The sequence below is a fragment of the Oreochromis niloticus genome, linkage group LG7 (assembly GCF_001858045.2).
Source record: "Oreochromis niloticus isolate F11D_XX linkage group LG7, O_niloticus_UMD_NMBU, whole genome shotgun sequence".
Taxonomy (NCBI): Eukaryota; Metazoa; Chordata; class Actinopteri; order Cichliformes; family Cichlidae; genus Oreochromis; species Oreochromis niloticus.
The window spans coordinates 10,619,397-10,641,639 of record NC_031972.2 but is presented as its reverse complement, the minus strand read 5'-3'; the positions used below and the strand labels follow the sequence as shown (position 1 = coordinate 10,641,639).

Genomic DNA, 22,243 nt, shown 5'->3' with positions numbered 1-22,243 from the left:
ACCAATAATTTGTGAATATTTTAAAGTTTGAATGGTTGTTCTAGGTGAAAGTATGACAAAGTAGTTAAGTTTCAAAAACAAGCAAGTTTTAGCAGAATTTTGGAAGTTTCCCATTCATTTCAATGGGACAAAAAAAAGCATAAAAAGCTTAATATTTTAAAAAGTATAATAGCAAAAAATACCAAAAGTCATAGCACACATTAGCAGAAATAGCAGAATAGTTTAAAATTTGAACGGTGAAAATCGGCTGAAAATTGTCAAAGTAGTTAAGTGCCAAAAAACGTACAAAAATTGGCAACTGGAATAATAAAGAATAAAGAGAAACAGGAACTCAATAGTGTGGATGCCTAAAGCATCCACACAATAAAGATTAGAAGAACAATACTGTGAATGCTTTTACAAGCATTCACACTAACTAGAAAGTGCATTTTCTGAAGAAACTGCAGTGTGAATGCTTGAATCTGAATGTATGCACTGAAATGAATTAATTGCTGAATTTTAAGTTAAAAATAAAAATGCTGAATGAGCTGGAAAATGCAGAGTTTTTAACCTGAAAACAAAAGTGCAGAACTTTTGAAAGCTGATGTTCACACAGAAGAAGTTGGAAAATAGCTGAAAAGTTTTTAAATTAAAATTTGGAAAACCTAAGAAATGAGAACAGAAAATTTAGAGTCAGAAAACATCTGAATGAATATTAAAAGTTCATATTCTTTGAATCACTGAATGACTAAAGTGTAATCCCTCCACTTGGATCCACACACTTTTAAAGGTTTACATCTCTGAGCTTTGAAAGACATGCTGTTGGAAAGAGAACAACGATGGCTTCGTTTTGAGGGTAAAATGATGGCTGTAGAGCAAACACTGTGGACACAGCAGCAGTTGAAAGAGAAGTGTTTAAGATGAATATTGGCAGAGTGAGAGAGAGCTCGTTAGGCAGGCAGGCAGGTGTGAGCCTGGTTGCTATAGTGACTGCACCCACTGGCTCCATACACACGCGCACAGACATGCACCTCACTTTTGCTGCTTAAAATGAACAGAAAAGTCAGGTCGAAACAAATCGCTCCCAAATGAAAAGTACAGGTCCTATTGACAAAATTCTTTCACCGTGAGCGACAGCAATGTCCAGTCTACCTAATTCTCACTTTTCATGCTTGTGGAGTTTATTATATGGACGTGGTGACAGTGTAAAGACAGCCTGTACTTCTGGTTTTCAAACGAACCTTCTGAGCCATTTTAACATTAGAGTCTATGGAGGAGTTGGAGGGAGGAGGCTGTGCATTGGTGACATTTATGAAAGAACCATAACACCTAGTACAATAGTAAACACATTGGATGAAAGAGGACAGCGATGGCTACGTTTTGAGGGTAAAATCAGACCTGTAGACCAAACACCGTGGACACAGCAGCAGTTTTAAAAAAGATTTTAAGATTAATTTTTTTGCTCCTCTCACTCTAGCAGTTGAGCTGTCTCACTCTAGCCCCAACATTCCGTCCCATACACACCCATTATAAACTCTGAAACGGCTGAAAAAACATCATGAAACTTAAACTGGAACTGAAGAAAAAGTATAACAGATATTGAAAAGATAAATACAAGTTGAATAGTTGAATGTCTTGTCTTCGTTTTAAAGTTTGAATGGTGGCTCTATGTCAACGTATGTTGAAGTAGATACAGTTTGAAAATGAGTAAGTTGAATGAGGATTTGAAGGGTCTCCCCATTGAAATACATGGGAAATTTTTGTTGAAAAAAGTTGAATAAAATTAAAAATATAAATGTTAAAAATGTGAAAAATAGAAGCAGTCATGTCCAAAAGAAGAGGAATCTAATGGTGTTTGAATGGTTTTTCTAAGTTGAACGGTTTTGAAGGAGATAGAGTACAAAAAACGTACGGAATAGATAATAATAACTAGAAAGTGCATTTTCTGAAGAAACTGCAGTGTGAATGCTTGAATCTGAATATATGCGCTGAAATGAATTAATTGCTGAATTTTAAGTTAAAAATGTTGAATGAGATGAAAAATACAGAAATTTGCACCTGAAAACAAAAAAGCTGAACTGCTAAAAGCTGACATCCACAGAGAAGTAGTTAGAAAACAGCTGAAAATGTTTTAAATGTAAATTAGAAAAACCTAAAAAATGAGAAAAGACTATTTAGAGTCAGAAAACATCTGAATGAATATTAAAAGTTCATATTCTTTGAATCACTGAATGACTGAAATGTGATCCCTCCACTTGGATCCACACAGTTTAAAAAGTTTATATTTCTGAGCTTTGAAAGACATGCTGTTGGAAAGAGAACATCGATGGCGACGTTTTGAGGGTAAAATGATGGCTGTAGGGCAAACACTGTGGACACAGCAGCAGTTGAAAGAGAAGTGTTTAAGATGAATCTTGGCAGAGTGAGGGACAGAGCTCGTTAGGCAGGCAGGTGTGAGCCTGGTTGCTATAGTGACTGCACCCAATGGCCCCATACACACGCAGACATGCACCTCACTTTTGCTGCTTAAAATGAACAGAAAAGTCAGGCCGAAACAAATTGCTCCCAAATGAAAAGTACAGGTCCTATTGACAAAATTCTTTCACCGTGAGCGACAGCAATGTCCAGTCTACCTAATTCTCAGTTTTCATGCCTGTGGAGTTTATTATATGGACGTGGTGACAGTGTAAAGACACCATGCTCTTCTGATTTTCAAAGGAACTTTCTGAGCCACTTTAACATTGGAGTCTATGGAGGAGTTGGAGGGAGGAGTCTGTGCTTTGGTGACATTTATGAAAGAACCATAACACCTAGCACAATAGTAAACACATTGGATGAAAGAGGACAGCGATGGCTACGTTTTGAGGGTAAAATCATACCTGTAGAGCAAACGCTGCGGACACAGCAGCAGTTTTAAAAAATATTTTAAGATTAATTTTTTCGCTCCTCTCACTCTAGCAGTTGAGCTGTCTCACTCTAGCCCCAACATTCCGTCCCATACACACCCATTATAAACGCTGAAACGGCTGAAAAAACATCATGAAACTTAAACTGGAACTGAAGAAAAAGTATAACAGATATTGAAAAGATAAATACAAGTTGAATAGTTGAATGTCTTGTCTTCGTTTTAAAGTTTGAATGGTAGCTCTATGTCAACGTATGTTGAAGTAGATACAGTTTGAAAATGAGTAAGTTGAATGAGGATTTGAAGGGTCTCCCCATTGAAATACATGGGAAATTTTTGTTGAAAAAAGTTGAATAATTTTAAAAATATAAATGTTATGAATGAGAAAAATAGAAGCAGTCGTGTCCAAAAGAAGAGGAATCTAACGGTGTTTGAATGGTTTTTCTAAGTTGAACGGTTTTGAAGGAGATAGAGTACAAAAAACGTACGGAATCTATAATAAAATAGAATAAAGATTAGAAGAACAATACTGTGAATGCTTTTACAAGCATTCACACTAATAAAAAAAAAATAGAATAAAGATTACAACAACAATACTGTGAATGCTTTTACAAGCATTCACACTAATAAAGATTAGAAGAACAATACTGTGAATGCTTTTACAAGCATTCACACTAATAAAGATTACAACAACAATACTGTGAATGCTTTTACAAGCATTCACACTAATAATAAAGATTACAACAACAATACTGTGAATGCTTTTACAAGCATTCACACTAATAAAGATTACAACAACAATACTGTGAATGCTTTTACAAGCATTCACACTAAATATAGAGTAACACAATCAAACTGGCAAGAAAGAGGAAGCTGAACAAACCATAATACACATGACATAGTAACTATTAAAATAAAAGAGGAAGTAACACAGACACACTGAGACAAACAAAAAAAGAATAACAAAACATGGAGATGAGACTAGGACAGACATGAACAGACCAGAAATCAAAAAACTATCAATACAAACTCAGAGGAACCAGAAGGTAACACCCTCAACTAGAACATAATTAACTTCTTACTATCAAAAAAGTGAATAATGAGTCCAAAACAAAACTCAAAAACTGGATAATGCCAGGAAGAAAAACAGGATAATGACACTTGTAATATATGTCAAACTGACCACTTTAAGTTATAGAGGATAATTTGATCTAAAATACTGCAGCAATAGTACAGACAGGGACTAGAAAGAGAAAGCATATATTTTTCCTGTCTAGCTTCTCTTCATTGGCTCCCTGTTGAATTGAGAGTACAATTTAAAATCCTTCACGTAACACTTCAGGTCTTAAATAATCAGGCCCCATCTTAACTTAATGACCTCATACTACCTTATAACCCCAATAGAGCGCATCACTGTCAGACTGCAGGCTTACTTGGTAGTAGAATGGGAGGCAGAGCCTTCAGCTTTCAGGCCCCTCTTCTGTGGAAGCGGCTTCCAGTTCAGATTTAGGAGACAGACACTCTAACTTTTAATATTAGGCCTAAAACTTTCCTTTTTGATAAAGTATATAGTTAGGGCTTGATTCGGTGACCCTGAATCCTCCCATCTGGGGACTTCCCACGATGCACTGAAGGCTCTAAACCAGCAGACTGAGTTATGTAGTGAGGAAATCATATAGTGAGTCAAAAAGTGAATTTCAAACAACTGCATGGAATGATTTTATGAAATGTTGGAGAATATATATGTTTGAAATTAAAAAATGAACTGAACTGAACTGAATTAAAGCTAGCAAGCTTAATGTTAGTACACTAACACTAATCTTGCTAGTGTTAGTATTGTAACGGACTGGGTTACAAGTTAGTTGACTTTTGTGTTATCAGTGTTTTGTGTTCAGAATTGCCAGTTACTTATAGCATAGTTGGACCACACCCGCAGCATGGTGATTTACTGAGTGTCCTTGAATGTGCAGTAGTCTGTAGGCCGGTTGGCCTGTCAATCAGATCAGCTACCAATGACAGAGAGTCTGGAGGAGAGCATGTGTGTGGTTGGCTGGGAGTGTTCGGGGGGCGGGGGTTACAGAATGGTGTGTGTGTGTGGCGAAAGAAAGGAGGAGAGAGGGGGATTGTTTTTGTTGCTGGGGAGCGCGCTTTTTCCCTGTTGTTTTGGCGTTGGCTACGGCCCACAGTAGCCCGTGTTACTATTCTGAATAAACACCAGTAACCGCAACGCCGATCGTCTGTGTCTTCTGTCGGAGGGACGCTACACTGGTGTCAGAAGTGAAAGTGAAGCTTCGCCTCCGGAGTTATCTGCACTCGTGCCGCCCCGACTCACGGCATCGGCTGTGGACACTGGAGATTTTTGCGGGACTTTGCGGAATGCTTCCGATGGATTACTCCAAGATCAAGCGAGAACCTACAGCAGAAGCTCATGGACACGACTACTCCGCCGGGGACCGGAGGTTCGCGGAACACAGAGAGCGGGTGAGACAAACGACCGCGGATATGGCGAGAGAAGCCGGCTTTGCATCCTCTCACCGTTCTGGTGGCCGACGGAGCTCTTTGGGGACTTCTGCAGTGGCTGAGAGTGTGGAGAGAGACATGCCGACGCATAGAGGCACTTTCCACGCTTCCATGAAGACCCCCAGGTATGATGGCAAGGCTGACTGGGAAGCTTTTCATGCACAATTTGAACTGTTGGCCAGGGCTGGTGGGTGGTCTGCTGAAGAGAAGTCCCTGCAGCTAGCTATGTGCCTTACTGGCGATGCCCTGTCTAGCTTGCTGCTTTTGAGCCCAGAGGGCAGGGGGGATTATGATGCTTTGGTCGGGGCTCTGAAGAGGCGGTTTGGTTCTTGCTCCGCTCTGAGCCTGCTGCGCTCCGAACTGTGCAGCCGCCGCCACCGACCAGGAGAATCCATTAGGGACCTAGCTAATGACATTGAGGGGCTGGTCCACCGCACCTATGCCCACATGCCCCCCACCATCCAGGGCGAATTAGCTTGTGACCACTTCCTCCAGGCCCTGCTTCCTGATGAGCTGCGGATCCAGACACTGTTAGCTCACCCTAAATCCCTTCAGGAGGACCTGGAGCTGGCTACAGAAAGAGTTACTGTGCGCTGGGGCTGCTAAACCCCTGACTGAGCTGACCAGGCCACCGCAGACGGGGGCTACAGGAGGGACTGCACCGCAGAACCCGCATGGGCGGAGGGATTGACCCAATTGGTGAGAGCTGTCACGCTACATGGGGAACAAAGGCTGAGAAGAGGGCCGAGGGTCTGCTGGGGATGTGGACGGCCGGGTCACCTAGCCCGAGACTGCATAACCGGGACGATGCAGGACCCTGGGGCTGTGTCCCGACCTCCTGTTCCGGGAGGAACAACCCAGCTCAGGGCCCATGGGGGTGCACAGCGCCCCTGCGGAGCTGTGGATGGACAGGTGGAGCGGCTTGTTTTGTTGGGCAGGACTTGGGTTGGCAGCTGCTGGTATGCCCCATTAGTTGTGAATGGACTATGCTGCTCAGCCCTGGTGGATACCGGGTCTTCAACAACAGTTTTAAGACCTGATGTGGTGGGAAGGGGGGATCGCATCCTCCCTACCATGGTGAAGCTGCAGACTGTGACGGGAGAGCGGGCCCCCATGCTAGGGGAAGCACTGCTCACCCTGAGTGTGGGGAGGAAGTCAGTCCGCTGCTCTGTATGGGTTGCAGACCTGGAAGACTGTATACTGGGGCTGGATGTACTCAGGGCACTGGACTGCGTTATTGACACGAGGGGGGGGGGACGCTCTCGTTCCCTGACGGTGGTGTTGTTCGGATGTTGAGGCGGCCACCCCAACCTGATCACCCTGCAGCCCATGCCCTATCTGAGCGGGCAGCCGACTCCTCCCCAGACCTGACTGGTAGTCCGGCCGCCCCCAAGGACCCACTTACACTGACCTCAACTTCACCCCATGCTGCTTCATGCCCTCCCCTTCTCCCTAAGGAACCGCCGGACAATGGCGGGAACTGCGATGGACTGACTGCTAGCGAGCAGGGCCTGCTCTGGCAGCTGCTGCTGGACTTCAAGGACTGCTTCTCCTTCTCAGAGGATGACATCGATACTGGAGATCCACAGCCCATTCAGATGAGGCCTAGACACCCCCCTGGCCAGACAGGCTGCAGCGGAGAGGGCTCTGTGAGAGGTGCAGCATGCTGGACTCATTGAACCATCCACCAGATGCGCTTTCCCGCAGACCCTGTGCCCAGGACGGATGCCACTACTGTGAGAGGAAGGAAGCTCAGGAGGAGGACCAATTGGTGCCCGATGTAAAGTGTGCTGTGACGGGGGTGGAGGAACGGCCATCCTGTCAGAGGCTGGTTGCTGTGGATGCAACGGAGTGGAGATATCAACAGGAGGAGGATGCTGACATCAAGCCAGTGCTTGAGTGGATTGAGGAACAGCGACAACCCCAATGGGAGGAAATCGCCATGTTGTCACGGGCCACAAAGGGACTCTGGTCCATGTTTAATGCCTTGCGGCGGCACGATGGAGTGCTGCAAAGGGGCTGGAAGGAACCGGCTACGGGCGAGATGAGGTGGCAGTTGGTTGTCCCGCGGGCCCTGCAGGAGATGGTGCTTCGCGCAGTGCATGGGGCCCCAGGGTCTGGCCACTTTGGTGTCACCAAAACACTCCGCCACCTCCGGCAGGGGTTCTATTGGGCCTGACATAGACGGGACGTAGAGGACTTTTGCCGCCACTGTGACAGCTGTACAGCACGGAAGGGACCCACAGCCAAATCCCATGCCCAACTGCAACAGTTTCCGGCAGGGTACCCTATGGAGAGGGGATGGACATCCTGGGTCCTTTTCCCCGCACAGAAAGGGGTAACCGCTATATCCTCACAGCTATGGATTATTTCACAAAGTGGCCAAAGGCATACAGTTTACCTGACCAAGAGGCTGAGACAGTTGTGGATGCTCTGGTGGAGGGGATGTTCAGCAGATTTGGGGTGCCTGAAGTAATCCACACGGACCAGGGCAGGAACTTTGAGTCTCGTGTGTTCGCGGCCATGTGCGAGAAACTAGGCTCCCATAAGACCCATACAACACCCCTCCACCCACAGAGTGATGGACTCGTTGAGAGATTTAACCGTACACTGGCAGAGCAACTGGCGCTAGTAACGGCTAAACACCAACGTGACTGGGACAGTCATGTTCCCCTGGTCCTCATGGCATATCGTTCGGCGGTCCAAGACTCCACTTCGTGCTCCCCTGCCCTCTTGATGTTGGCCAGGGAGATCAGGACTCCAGCGGAGATGATGATGGGCCGACCCCCCGATGCTGATGGGGACCAACCAGGTCCTGACTATGCGAGGAAGCTCCAGGATCGCATGGAGTCTGCTCATGACTTTGCTAGGAGGAAACTGATAAGTGCGGGGGCGCGGCAGAAGAGGAACTACGACGTCCATTCCAGAGGCCGACATTTTAACGTGGGGGAACTGGTCTGGGTGTACAACCCCCAGAGGAAAAAGGGCAGATGCCCTAAGCTGAGGAGTGACTGGGTTGGACCCTGTAAGGTTCTGGAACGTCTGGGGGAAGTGGTGTATAGGGTACAACTGCCCCCAAGGGGACGGAGGGTCGCCCTGCACTGGGACAGACTGCCCCCTATCGGGGTGCGGCCACTGCACTGACACAACAGGGTGGGCCGCAGACAGACCTGGACTCCACCCCTGCAGACGCTGCCACCACCATTGTGACAGCCCCTACTGTGAGCCCTGTGAGCCCTGGGCCCACAGCCACTTCGGACGTGGCCCCTCCCCCACCTCCATCTGGGTGCCTTCGCCCAAGGAGGCACCATAGACCACCAGGCCATCTGAGAGACTTTATCCGCCCTCGTGGGCGAGCTGTATGTTAGCCGAATTTTGTTAGCAGCATAATGCGGTTGTTTCTGTCCTGTATGCAGTTTGCACTATACCATTGCTCTGTTGTCCTTTTGTAAAATAAAAATAAAATTAATGTCCATATCCACGCTCTAGACTGCACCATTATTTTCCTCCTCCAGCACTGGAATGGAAATCATCTGATTGTAGCACAAGTGCAAGTGGAACCAATAAGCAAAATCGTTAAGCAAGCAGACTAACATTTCCAAAGCATTAAACTAAGGGAAATTGGTTCCCCATACAACTGAACTGCTCGGAATTCAATTCCTATCCCTAGATGTCATTGTCTCCACAAGCCCTCCTCCAAAATTATTGCACACCAATTACTGCCTTCCACAGGTTGTCAGCCTGACAACCTGTAAAAGCACTGGCACATTTCACTATCTCTCTTCACACTCTTCATACATCTGTCTTGGTCAGTCTCATGTTAGCAAAAATACTTTAAAAGAAAGGTCTCTTTAGTAGTGCAAAGCTATGTGTGACATAGTAGCCATCCCTCAGAGAGCATCTTATTGGTGTGGTGTGAACAAATGAGGTCCCAAAGCCTCCGTGTTGCGTTTTTTGTTTATCTGTAAGGCTAATATCTCATAATTAGCATCACATATGTGTGTTTGTGTTTTGTCATTTACTGCACACAGTGTATTGCGGAGAAGTTTTGGAGGTGGACTGTTACTCTGATATTATTAGACATTACAAAGAAAGGCCCCTTCTCTAAGGAATTTAAGGGGGAGGGTTGCCTCACTAGTGAATGCACCAGAAAGTAAACATGGTCATGAGTTTCTGGGCTTGGAAAAGCTCTCTCTTTTTATGCAGGTCTAAAGGAGGGTAAAAGGTGGCTGCCATGGTGATGAGTGAAGTGGTCAGAAAGCTGCCAAAGAGGAATGGTGGCATGTAAAACTAATTTGCAAATTCTCACCATTATTATAAATTGTAAACTTATAATTGGGGCATATTTGTCTTCTCTCTCTCTCATAAAAAACCCTACACCAGTTTTACCCATAACATACGTACATTATTAACTAAACTTCCACAAGATTGGGTTTATTTTGAACTAAAGGTGAACTAAATGGTAAGTTTACTACAGTATATTATAATATAAATGATAAATTTGTAATATATATTACCTTTCATCAGCAAGCTAATATATATCATATGATAGCCAGCAGTGAGATGAATTCATTATTAATTATATTAATTAAATGATACAGGACTGAAGTTGTCCCGTTAACCCATGTGTCTTTAGCTTTCCTAAACTGCTTAAAGCTTGGCAAGATCTGCAGCTTTACCTTATGCACTCAATAAGTCATGAACACAAATCAAAATTTTGTGCTCAAAAATTACTTTTATTTGAGTACATGAAAGAAGACATTACATGAAAAAAATTTACATATTTAATGGGTATCTAAGATACAAGTAAAATACAGAATGAAAACAAAATGGCATTGCTCAGCACATAGATTAACATGTATGTAAAGGGAGTACAAATTTGTGTTATTATTTATTTTCAGTGTAATATGCAGCCAGGACTTAATTTGAAGTTGTGTAATCAAAACACTATAATTACTGATAGCATTACTATAAGAAATTAATCACTAATCTGCCTGCTTTCCTGGGTTTTTAATTGCAAGTCCATTCTTTGCATCACATCCACTTTCCCACAGTGTCAAACAACTCTGATAATACTGACATCATCATTCTAAGCTGGATAATTTTCTTGCCTGCCTGCTGCAAGACAATCAGCCTCTCTTATGTGTGCTTTAAATCTCACTGCTGTTTTGTCATTCTGTCTTTCAGACTCTCATATGTGCAACCCGACTCCTCCACATTTCCTTCCATTCAGAATCCACATCCAAGCCTTCATCCTCAATTCCACCACTGCCAGCATCTAGACACCGGGGGTCTTGTCCTAATTCCTATCATTGTTGGGACTTTGTTCTGCCATGAGCGGTCCAGAAGGTCTAATTACAAATTGCTTATAACTGAGAAATCATCTTCAGTTCTTTAAAAAGATCAGTCTGTACTGAAAAAACAAACGGATAAAAAGCCATAGAATTTGACATATAAATCATGTTCACATGTATGCTCAAATGTGAAATGTGTGTTTTATTTATTATTACAGCTGCACAAGACTTTCATTGTATCAATCAAAAGTGAGACAGAAAAACCGAAAGTTCTTTTTCAACCCAAAATGCTTTGACACTAACACACAAAAACACATAATGTGATATTCAGTGAGAAACAACAATGCAGGAGATTTTCCTGATATATTTACATAAATTAAAGACACTCCCATTTCAAAACAATATTCTTTGTGTTATGCTAAGCATACAAGTGACAAAATGTGCAAGATTTTTTTTCTTTTGTATTAATGTGTGCAGATGAAATGACTGTATATCTTGCATTGTTTATATCAAATCTGTTAAATTTATATCAGGACAGGTCATTTAAATTTAAAGGAAAACCCTGAACTCAACTTGACTCCTACAGCAAGGGGATCTGATATGGCCAGGGGAAATTATTTACCGGGTCCACTTTCCTTGTGAGAATGTTCATTTTTTTTGTTTGTTTGGGTCTTTTTTGTTCTTGGGGGGGGGGGGGGTCATATTATAATATTAACTAATTAATGTTAAATAATTAAATTAATAAATAAACAAATTTGAATGTCTCATAAATAATCTTTGTATATAAAATAAACAGAATTGCCACTATTTAACCACCGATGGGAAACACAACTGTGTCATGATACTTTATACGCTAAACTCACTGCTGATTCTACATACACTGATTACGGAGCCCAATAGTTAATTTAAATTAATCTTTCAAAAATGTTTTTATGACAAGTCTTTTGCAGATTTCCATTTAATATACTGTTGTTAGAAAAGTTTGGAATTTTTCTTTGTTTGTTTTTTTAAATAACATTGAGACTGCAAAAACTGTTCTAGCTGAAAACATAAGAACATTAAGTCGATTGAAGTTGTAAAAATTAATTTGAGGGGGAGATTTTAATTTCAAATTTTTTCAGAAATATGGTTTAAATTAAAGGAAATGACCACCATTTATACATTCAGCACTTCTCTAAGATCCACAGTCCAATACTAAGCACTGGTTAGACTCACACAAGAAAACATGAGACATAGATCTTGTAGTTAATTTAGTATAAACTTTGTAGATATTGTTCATTTAAAGATACTATTTTAAAGAATTGCTGGTCTTCACGCTAGTAGTCGTTGACATGTACCACCTTAACAGAGACAGTTTATACTTAGGCAAAACATCTGTCAGCATAGGAAGAAATACAACTTCTAAGGAGGATTATGGGGCATGTGAAAACCAGCATCCAGCTTGACCCATACCAGAAACGTTAGGATTATTAGGCTGCTACTCTTTAAGCATGAACATTGTTTAAATGTTATAAAAGTGCCATACAATTCAGTGAAGTACTTCTTCAACATAGAAATGGTAAAATGTAAATATCTAACTTAATATAAATGAAAAAAAAACTCTTTAGGTGTATCTTATGCACCTTGATGAAGCAAACTTTAATGAATGTATATTTATCTCACAGCTACAATATTCATTCTCTGGCAGGTCATCCACAGTGTAGTCCAGTGATGAATAAAATTATTAAGATCTCTAACATTTTGATGAAATCCAGGTTATGAGCTGACTAATAATATATACCATAAGACTGTGATAAAAGTAGGACATCAGGTAAGAAAACCATCAATTCAAGTCAACTGTCTGCTCATTTTTTCATCACAGCATTTAAGAACATAGCATGCACTTTGAACCCATAACATTTGATTTCAAATATGTCAGTGGGTGCCTTAAAGTGCAAGATGTTAAAGGCAGACAACACAGAACATCTGATTAATAACCTGAAGAATAAGATGGTGATACATGGCCCAGTATGCAATATTACGGCCCCTTAAGTATACTAAACAGAAAGGCACCATTGATATTTGTCTGCACTGAAATATTCTTTTAACTATACTATGAACTGCTGCATACTAGCGTATGGCACTTTACCTATAAGACATGACCACATTTGTACTGTTTTTTTTTTTTATAAAACTTTATTTGCTACATCTCTAAAATAAAAGTTTCATTCTTCATTTGTCTTTAAAAGTCTTTACACAGCAAATAAATTATGAGAATTTATCGAAAATAAAGGTTTAATAATGGCTGTTTATATTCTTCCCCCATGTGAAGTAATCTTAGCAATTTCTCTTTTTTTTTCCTTTTTTTTACTTTACGCAGCAATTGAATCTTGTTGGTTGATGAGGCTAGATGACTTCACTGGTAGGTCATCATTTGGTGATGCTGGGTTAGTCCTGCTGCTGTCTATAGCCCTGAGTAAAAGGGCTGTATTCCTATCTGCACTTAGGAAGGGTATGTGTTCCCCCCGAGGCTCCTCTGTATCACTTACTAGTATGCTGTCACCATTTAACCTCAAATAATCAACCACATGGTCAGTGACACTTTTGTTGCTGCAGTCACTTACATTGTTGTTTGTGTTAATTAATTTCACAGGTGCTGTTGAAAACATACAGCTGGCAGCTCTGGTGTCCTGTATGGTTTGGTAGTCAGCATTCTCCATAGTGAACAGTGGACTAGATGGTAAGCTATCTGCCACATGGCCATGATTGTAGTGTGAAGAGGTTCTCTTTTGTACATCCCGGCTTGAGGACTTGTGCAGCTGATGCAGCAAAGGGCGCTCCTCCTCACCAGAGGGACTTAAAGTCACAGAGGGAACAGAGATAGCTAGGCTGGATATGGGGGCTGAAATCTCGGATGGAGGAGAGCCTGGGGTTGCGAGAGAGTTCTGCGACTCTGAAGTCAGCTGGATCAGGGTTGTCATCACTGGTACAAACCTAAAAATACACATGTGAACAATAATTATTCAACTGGTTCAGCAGCATTCCAATTCAACATCAGTATAACTTAACACACAATAACTAATCACATTGTTACCTGGTGTTAAATGAATTAACATAACATAATGATTTTCTAGTGTTGTTGACTCAAAGCACTTTTATACTATAAGCCGCAAATTCACTTAATTAAGCACATTGTTCTATTTACCTATAACACACACACAAAAGAAGTTTTTTACAAATGATCATAAGAAGACTGCTAATCCAGCCCCATCTCAGCACTATGAACTTCATAGTCATGAAGACTATGACACAGGTCTCATTCCCCTACACGATATGTCTGTGAGTCTAATATTTCTGCAAGAGGTAATTGTATCTGACAGAACAACTATAGATGGAATGAGAGAGTACATTTAATCTATTACTAGGATAAACTGACTTCTCTCAAAATGTAAAAGAATCCACCCACCATTTTGATCACACTCTAGATCTTGTTTTAACATATGGCATAGAAACTGAACATAACAGTGTTTCCTGAAAACCCTCTTGTCTGATCATTTCCTGATAACATTTAAATTTACAATAATTGATTACACAGCAGTGGGGAGTAGACTTCATCACAGTAGATGTCTTTCTGAAAGTGGTGTAACTGAGTTTAAGAATATAATCCACCCACTGTTATCATCTCCATTGCCCTGTACCAACACAGAACAGAGCAGCTACCAACAGAGGTCGATTATCTTTTTAATAATTTTGTCTCCTCACTACGTATGAAACTGGATACTGTAGCTCCTGTGAAAATGAGAGCCTCAAATAGGAAGTACTTGACTCCCTAGTATAATTCTCAAACGCGTAGCCTAAATCAGATGACTCGTAAGCTGGAAAGGAAATGGCGTGTCACAAATTTAGAAGATCATCAATTAGCCTGGAGAAATAGTTTGTTGCTTTATAAGAAAGCCCTACGTAAAGCTAGAACATCTTACTATTCATCACTGATTGAAGAAAATAAGAAAAACCCCAGGTTTCTCTTTAGCACTATAGCCAGGCTGACAAAAAGTCAGAGCACTGTTGAGCCAACCATTCTTTTAACGTTAACTAGTAATGACTGCATTAACTTCTTCACAAATAAAATTTTAACCATGAGAGAAAAAATTACTCATAATCATCTCAGAGATGTAACATTGTGTCCAGCTACTTTGAGTACCATTGATATTCATTTAGAGCCTTTTTATCCATTTGATCTTTCTGAGTTAACTTCAGTAATACTTCCTCCAAACCATCAACGTGTCTTTTAGACCACATTCCTACAAGACTGTTCAAAGAAGTCCTGCCATTAATTAATGCTTCAGTCTTAAACATGATCAATCTATCTCTAATAATCGGCTATGTACCACAGGCCTTCAAGCTGGCAGCAGTTAAACTGTGACTTTAAAAGCCATCTCTAGCGTCTTAGCTAATTATAGGCCATCTCCAACCTTCCTTTCATATCAAAAATTCTTTAAAGAGTAGTTGTAAAACAGCTAATTCATCATCTGCAGAGGAATGGCTTATTTGAAGAGTTTCAGTCAGGTTTCAGAGCCCATCACAGCACAGAAACAGCCTCAGTGTTACAAATGATCTTCTTATGGCCTCTGACAGTGGACTCATCTCTGTGCTTGACCTGCTAGACCCTAGCGCAGCGTTCGATACTGTCGACCATAATATTCTATTAGAGAGATTAGAGGATGCTGTAGTTTGCATCATATCTATCTAATAGACTCCAATTTGTTAATGTAAATGGACAGTAACTCTTCACACGCTGAGGTTAATTATGAAGTTCTACAGGGTTCAGTGCTAGGACCAATTCTGTTTACATTATACATGCTTCCATTAGGCAGTATCATCAGAAGACATGACACCCAACTCTATCTATCCATGAAGCCAGATAACACACACTGCAGTTAATCTGCAGGAATGTCTTAAAGTCATAAAGACCTGGATGGCCTCTAATTTTCTGCCTCTTAATTCAGATAAAACAGAGCTTATTGTACTCGGCCCTGAGAAACTTAGAAATATGTTATCTATCCAAATTCTTACTCTGGATGGCATTACCTCCAGTAACACTGTGAGGAACCTTCGAGTCAACTTTGATGCAATTTTTTAATGCACATATTAAACAAATATGTGGGACTGCTTCCTTCCATTTGCCCAATATTTTTAAAATTACAAATATCCTGTCTCAGAATGACGCTGAAAAACTAGTTCATGCATTTATTACTTCTAGGCTGGACTACTGTAATTCATTATTATCAGGATGTCCTAAAAACTCCCTGAAAAGCCTTCAGTTAATCTAAAATGCTGCCACAAGAGTACTGACGGGGACTAGAAAGAGAGAGCATATTTCTCCTATATTGGCTTCTCTTAATTGGCTCCCTGTTAAATCCAGAATTGAATTCAAAATTCTGCTCCTCACATACATAGAAGGTTTGGAACATTCAGGCCCTATCTTATCTTAATGACCTTGTAGTACCATATCACCCCATTAGAGCACTTCGCTCGCACACTGCAGGCTTACTTGTTGTTCCTAGAGTATTTTTCATTAATATTTCAGGCCCCTCTTCTATGGAACCAGCTTCCAATTTGGATTCAGGAGACAGACACTATCTCTACTTTTAAGATTAGGCTTAAAACTTTCCTTTTTGCTGTAGTACTGTCATGGTTCTCAAAATCTGGAGAGGTCGTGGTGTGTGTTTTTGTCTTCGCCTCTCCCACCAGGGCAGAACTGGACCTTGATTCCCCGCCTCTGAACCCGCCCTGAACACACACCTGTGGCTCATTCACACTGATGCTGGCAGACTACTTAAGATGGCAAGAGAGGCTGCTTCCTCGCTGAATTGTCACACTACCTAGCGTCAGTGTAGCCTAGCCTTTTGAGTATTCGTTGTGAATACCTAGAGTTGTGAATACCTAGAGTTTCCTCCTAACGTTGTTTTCCTCTGTGTACAGGCCTTCTAGATTCCCTGCCCATCTTACATGCCGTCTTGGTTCCTGTGGATGTGTGTGAGTGAGCATGAGCATTTTGGAGTGGACTATCTGAGTGAGTTGTGGATTGAGTTGAAGAGGAGCGTGTGTGCCCCTGCCTTGGACCTTCCCTCCCCTTCGGACCCCCCTCCACTCCCTGGAGCCCCGTGTTATCTATCTCACTGTATATATCCTCACTTGGTGCCACATTGTAAATAAACCCTCACCTTCTCTCTAAAACTTCAGAGTCCTGCGAGTGTGTCCTCTGCCTAACAATCTGTGACAACTATATAGTAAGGGCTGGATCAGGTGACCCTGAATCCTCCCCTAGTTATGCTGCAATAGGTGTAGGCTGCTGGGGGATTCCTATGATGCATTGAGTATTTCTTCTTTAGTCACCTTTCTCACTCATTATGTGTCATTAGACCTCTCTGCATTGAATCACAGTTGTTATTAATCTCTGGCTCTCTTCCACAGCATGTCTTTTATCCTGTCTTCCTTCTCTCACCCCAACCGGTCACAGCAGACAGCCGCCTCTCTGGCCGATCCTATACATTATTGTAAGTAAAATTTATTTATATAGCACTTTTCGCAGATAAAATCACAAAGTGCTTTACAACAAAGAAAATGAAAAATGAAAAGAATGGAAATACAACAAATAACAATGTAAAACAGTAAAATGCAACAAATTAATTAAAAGCTTGCCTATATAAAAATGTCTTCAGCTGCTTTTTAAAAGAATCAATGGAGTCTGTACAGTGCAAAACCAGTGGGAGAGAATTCCACAACCTTGGTGCCACTGCCTGAAAGGCCCGATCACCATGAGTTTTAAATTGAGTGCGTGGGGCCACCAACAGTCTCTGACCTGATGACCTTAGAGCTCGGGAAGAAGAATGCAGTTTCAGCAGGTCAGATATGTACTGGGGGGCTTGACCATGTAGGGCCCTAAAGGTTAAAACTAAAATTTTAAAATGAAACCTTCAGCCAGTGAAGGGAGGCCAAAACTGGAGTGATATGAGATCTTCCCTTGGTGCCTGTTAAGAGTCGTGCTGCAGCATTCTGCACAGTCTGAAGACAATTTAAAGATCGTTTGTAAACAAGTAAAAAGACCATTACAGTCTAAACGTGAAGAAATAAAAGCATGAATAATCATCTCTAGTTCAGGCTTTGACACCATTAGTCTGAGTTTTGAAATATTCCTTAAATGATAAAAAAAGTTCTGGACCAGCCGCTTAGAATACTGCTCAATTGACATCGAGCTGTCAAATATGACACCGAGGTTTCTAAGGCTTGATTTTACATAGGGGTCTAAGAAGCTGATATGCTGCCTAATTTCTGTTGTCATTTAACCATTGCTTAATTTCTGTCAGGCAATTACTTAAACTAGACAATTTATAAAACTCAGAGACTTTAAAAGAACAGTAAATGTGAATGTCATTGGCATAGAGATGATAGGAGATATCATTGTAGCGCCTAATAATTTGGCCTAGGGGGAATATATAGAGTGAAAAGAGACCCAAGACAGATCCCTGAGGTACCCAACAAGATAGAACTCTTGATTTGGACATCACTTGATTCATACCAACAGTAAAAGTCCTTTCAGATAAATATGACATGAACCATTTTAAAACAATGCCAGTAATCGTCTTGATGCATGCTCAATCATCCAGGTAAGTAAATCTCCAAAAGTTGATTCTGTTCATCTGGATGTTCCTGGTCAGTTCCTGGTCAGTTCCTTGGGGTGGCTGTGGCTCAGATGGTAAAGCAGATCAGCTACTGATCGGAAGGTCGGTGGTTTGATCCTTGGCTTCCCCAGTCTGCATGTCAAGTATCCTTAGGCAAGATACTAACCCCAAAATTGCCCTCCGATGCGTTCATCGGAGTGTGAATGCGTGTGAATGCAGGTTAATTTGCACTTGCGTATAGAAGTGCTTGTGCGAGTGGGTGTGAATGGGTGAATGAGGCATGTTGTATAGAGCGCTTTGAGTACTCCGGGAGAGTAGAAAAGCACTATATAAGAATCAGTCCATTTACCATTTAATCTTAATTATGCAAGATTAAGGAACTGACCTCCCAGCCCATTGTTCCTTCAGTGGGCTGGTTTCAGTCATTATGCAAATGTACTGTTTATAAAATTGGGGAAACCTGCAGTCAGCTGAGACTGAAGAAGTCACTTGGATGAGTGACGAAACGTTTCTCCCACAAAACGCTACGTCCAGATGAACAAAATCAACTTTTGGAGACTGCCAGTAATCCCAAATAAGGCCTTAAGCCGGTTTACCATGATACTGAGATCCACAGTATCAAAAGCAGAGCTGAGATCCAATAGAACCAGAACTGTGTATTCTCCGGAGTCTGCTGCCATCAGGATGTCACTAGATACTTTAAGTAAAGCCGTTTCTGTAGAGTGCAATTTACAAAATCCAGAAAATGTCCATGACATCATTTTTTTTCTCCAGGAAATAGTTCAGTTGTTCTGCTACAGTTGTTTTCCAAAATCTTTGATACAAAAGGCAATTTGGATATTGGCCTGTAACTGTTTGGAAGGGATGGATCCAAATGAGGTTCCTTAAATATTTCTCTTCGTACTGGTTCAGTTCCCAGCTTCTTTAAACAAGCTGTTGTTGAGCCAATATTAATCATTTCCACAATACAGGGGCCAATAGAGTCAAACACATTAATGAAAAAAGAGGCCGGAAGGACATCAAGGAGGCTTGAAGTCAGTTTCATATGAGCAAGCAAAACACTGATGTCCTGTAATGTAACTGGAGTAAAGGAGGACCAAGTATCAGAGGTAAGCAAATTGTAAGCTTGATACTGAGAAGATGATGGAGAGATATTTGGCCTGATGGCAGTGACCTTATTTGCGAAATAATTCAAAAAGTCATTACAATCAGACGTTGAGTAAACTGGTGCATGAGGAGCATCAGGAGAAACAATAGTCTTAATTGTATTAAACAAGAATTTAGGATTTTTCATTTTTGAAGCTAAAAATTGTTCAAAATACTCTCTTCTGGCATTTTTCCACATGTCATTTAGTAGGAAAATGGATTCTTTAAGATGTAACCTGTGAACCTCGAGCTTGGAGGGTCTGTAGGGTCTACCTTACAATATAAAGCGCCTTGAGGTGACTGTTGTTGTGATTTGGTGCTATATAAATAAAACTGAATTGAATTGAATACATGAGAAAACCCTCTACATGTCTAAGTGACTATACTATGAGTTTTACTTCCAAACTGGAGAGACTTGTTGTAGTGGTAACAAATTCACTTTGAATACGTTGGCATGTGTTTACATCCTATCTTGCCACTTTACAGTCCAAGTGAAAAACAGGAATGGAAAAATCAGAAAGTTGATATAGCCTTTACATTTTCTTAAAAAATCAAATTGTTATACAACAAACAGACACTTTGTTAGATACATCTGTTTAAATACTTAACACAAATGTCTAATCATGTTAACAACTCAGGACATTAAGTTAACCGTCTGAAGTTCAATCCAAGCTGAGATTGGAAAGAAAGTGCTCCTTTCAAAGATGTCCCTTGCTAGTTCACTAAAATAAACTTGAAATTGAAGACTTTGGAAGTAACACTGTGAAAATAACAGACTTGTGAACAACAACTAACAGCCTTTAAAGAATCTAGCGTCTGTGAAGGTTCTCAGTCATCCAGGTCCTCGTGGTCTAAGGAGCTTGGAAAGAAAAGCGTCTGGACTTCTTTAAGTTGCTTGAAGACGTTTCACCTCTTATCCGAGAAGCTTCTTCAGTTCTAGGGTCAAATGGTGGAGAGTCCCACATTTAAACCCTGTGGGAGTATCCCCCCAAAAAGAATCTAGTCCAATAAAAAAAAAAAAGAAAGAGGTAATAGCTGAACCTACAAACAACTCAGTGTTGCCACTATGTAATAACAACAACCCCACCACCAACAAGCACTTTGAGAGTGCTAACCTCCTCAAGGGCAGCTCACTAGGGCCAGTATTTACTTTTAAAGAAATAGTATTGTATTTTATATATTCATTTTGTTTTCTTTCTACTGTTTAAACATACTGCGCTATAAACTTCTTAAAGTAAAAATCAGATAAGCGTGTGACGACAGAGGTTTGCTTTGATTACACAAATATTATGTAGAAGTAGTTTATTGTTTATAGGTACTGATTTGTCAACTTACAAATTTTTGATACAAAAGGTAATTTGGATATTGGCCTGTAACTGTTTGGAAGGGATGGATCCAAATGAGGTTCCTTTAATATTGGCTCAACAACAGCTTGTTTAAAGAAGCTGGGAACTGAACCAGTACGAAGAGAAATATTTACAGTGGCTTGCAAAAGCCCCCTTGAACTTTTCCACATTTTGTCACATTACAGCCACAAACATGAATCAATTTTATTGGAATTCCACGTGAAAGACCAATATAAAGTGGTGTACACGTGAGAAGTGGAACGAAAATCATACATGATTCCAAACATTTTTTACAAATAAATAACTGCAAAGTGGGGTGTGCGTAATTATTCAGCCCCCTGAGTCAATACTTTGTAGAACCACCTTTTGCTGCAATTACAGCTGCCAGTCTTTTAGGGTATGTCTCTACCAGCTTTGCACATCTAGAGACTGAAATCCTTGCCCATTCTTCTTTGCAAAACAGCTCCAGCTCAGTCAGATTAGATGGACAGCGTTTGTGAACAGCAGTCTTCAGATCTTGCCACAGATTCTCGATTGGATTTAGATCTGGACTTTGACTGGGCCATTCTAACACATGGATATGTTTTGTTTTAAACCATTCCATTGTTGCCCTGGCTTTATGTTTAGGGTCGTTGTCCTGCTGGAAGGTGAACCTCCGCCCCAGTCTCAAGTCTTTTGCAGACTCCAAGAGGTTTTCTTCCAAGATTGCCCTGTATTTGGCTCCATCCATCTTTGAGTTTTTCCCTTCCACTCACCTTTCTCACTCACTATGTGTTAATAGACCTCTCTGCATCGAATCATATCTGTTATTAATCTCTGTCTCTCTTCCACAGCATGTCTTTATCCTGTTTTCCTTCTTCACCCCAACCGGTCGCAGCAGATGGCCGCCCCTCCCTGAGCCTGGTTCTGCCGGAGGTTTCTTCCTGTTAAAAGGGAGTTTTTCCTTCCCACTGTCGCCAAAGTGCTTGCTCATAGGGGGTCATATGATTGTTGGGCTTTTCTCTGTATTTATTATTGTGCTATCTACTGTACAATATAAAGCGCCTTGAGGCGACTTTTGTTGTGATTTGGCGCTATATAAATAAAATTGAATTGAATTGAATTGAATTGAATCTTCCCATCAACTCTGACCAGCTTACCTGTCCCTGCTGAAGAGAAGCACCCCCAGAGCATGATGCTGCCACCACCATATTTGACAGTGGGGATGGTGTGTTCAGAGTGATGTGCAGTGTTAGTTTTCCGCCACACATAGCATTTTGCATTTTGGCCAAAAAGTTCCATTTTGGTCTCATCTGACCAGAGCACCTTCTTCCACATGTTTGCTGTGTCCCCCACATGGCTTGTGGCAAACTGCAAACGGGACTTCTTATGGTTTTCTGTTAACAATGGCTT

The 22,243-nt window shown here is 41.3% G+C and overlaps 1 protein-coding gene and 1 long non-coding RNA gene across 6 annotated transcripts in view; one reads left to right on the top strand and one right to left on the bottom strand.

Annotated features, from left to right (window-relative positions):
• Positions 1-10,115: 10,115 nt before the first annotated feature.
• nrg1 (neuregulin 1) overlaps positions 10,116-22,243 on the bottom strand; it is a 52,399-nt gene continuing 40,271 nt past the window's right edge. For all 5 annotated transcript variants that reach the window (XM_019360728.2, XM_005449529.4, XM_005449530.4 and 2 more), the window contains one exon: positions 10,116-13,671. In XM_019360728.2, coding sequence (XP_019216273.1) covers positions 13,050-13,671 — 622 coding nt within the window. In that variant the 3' untranslated portion in view covers positions 10,116-13,049. The remainder of the gene's footprint in view (positions 13,672-22,243) is intronic.
• On the top strand, positions 16,251-18,095 carry LOC112847377 (uncharacterized). Its single transcript, XR_003220891.1, has 2 exons — positions 16,251-16,750; positions 17,152-18,095. It is a non-coding gene; the product is annotated as an uncharacterized LOC112847377 (long non-coding RNA).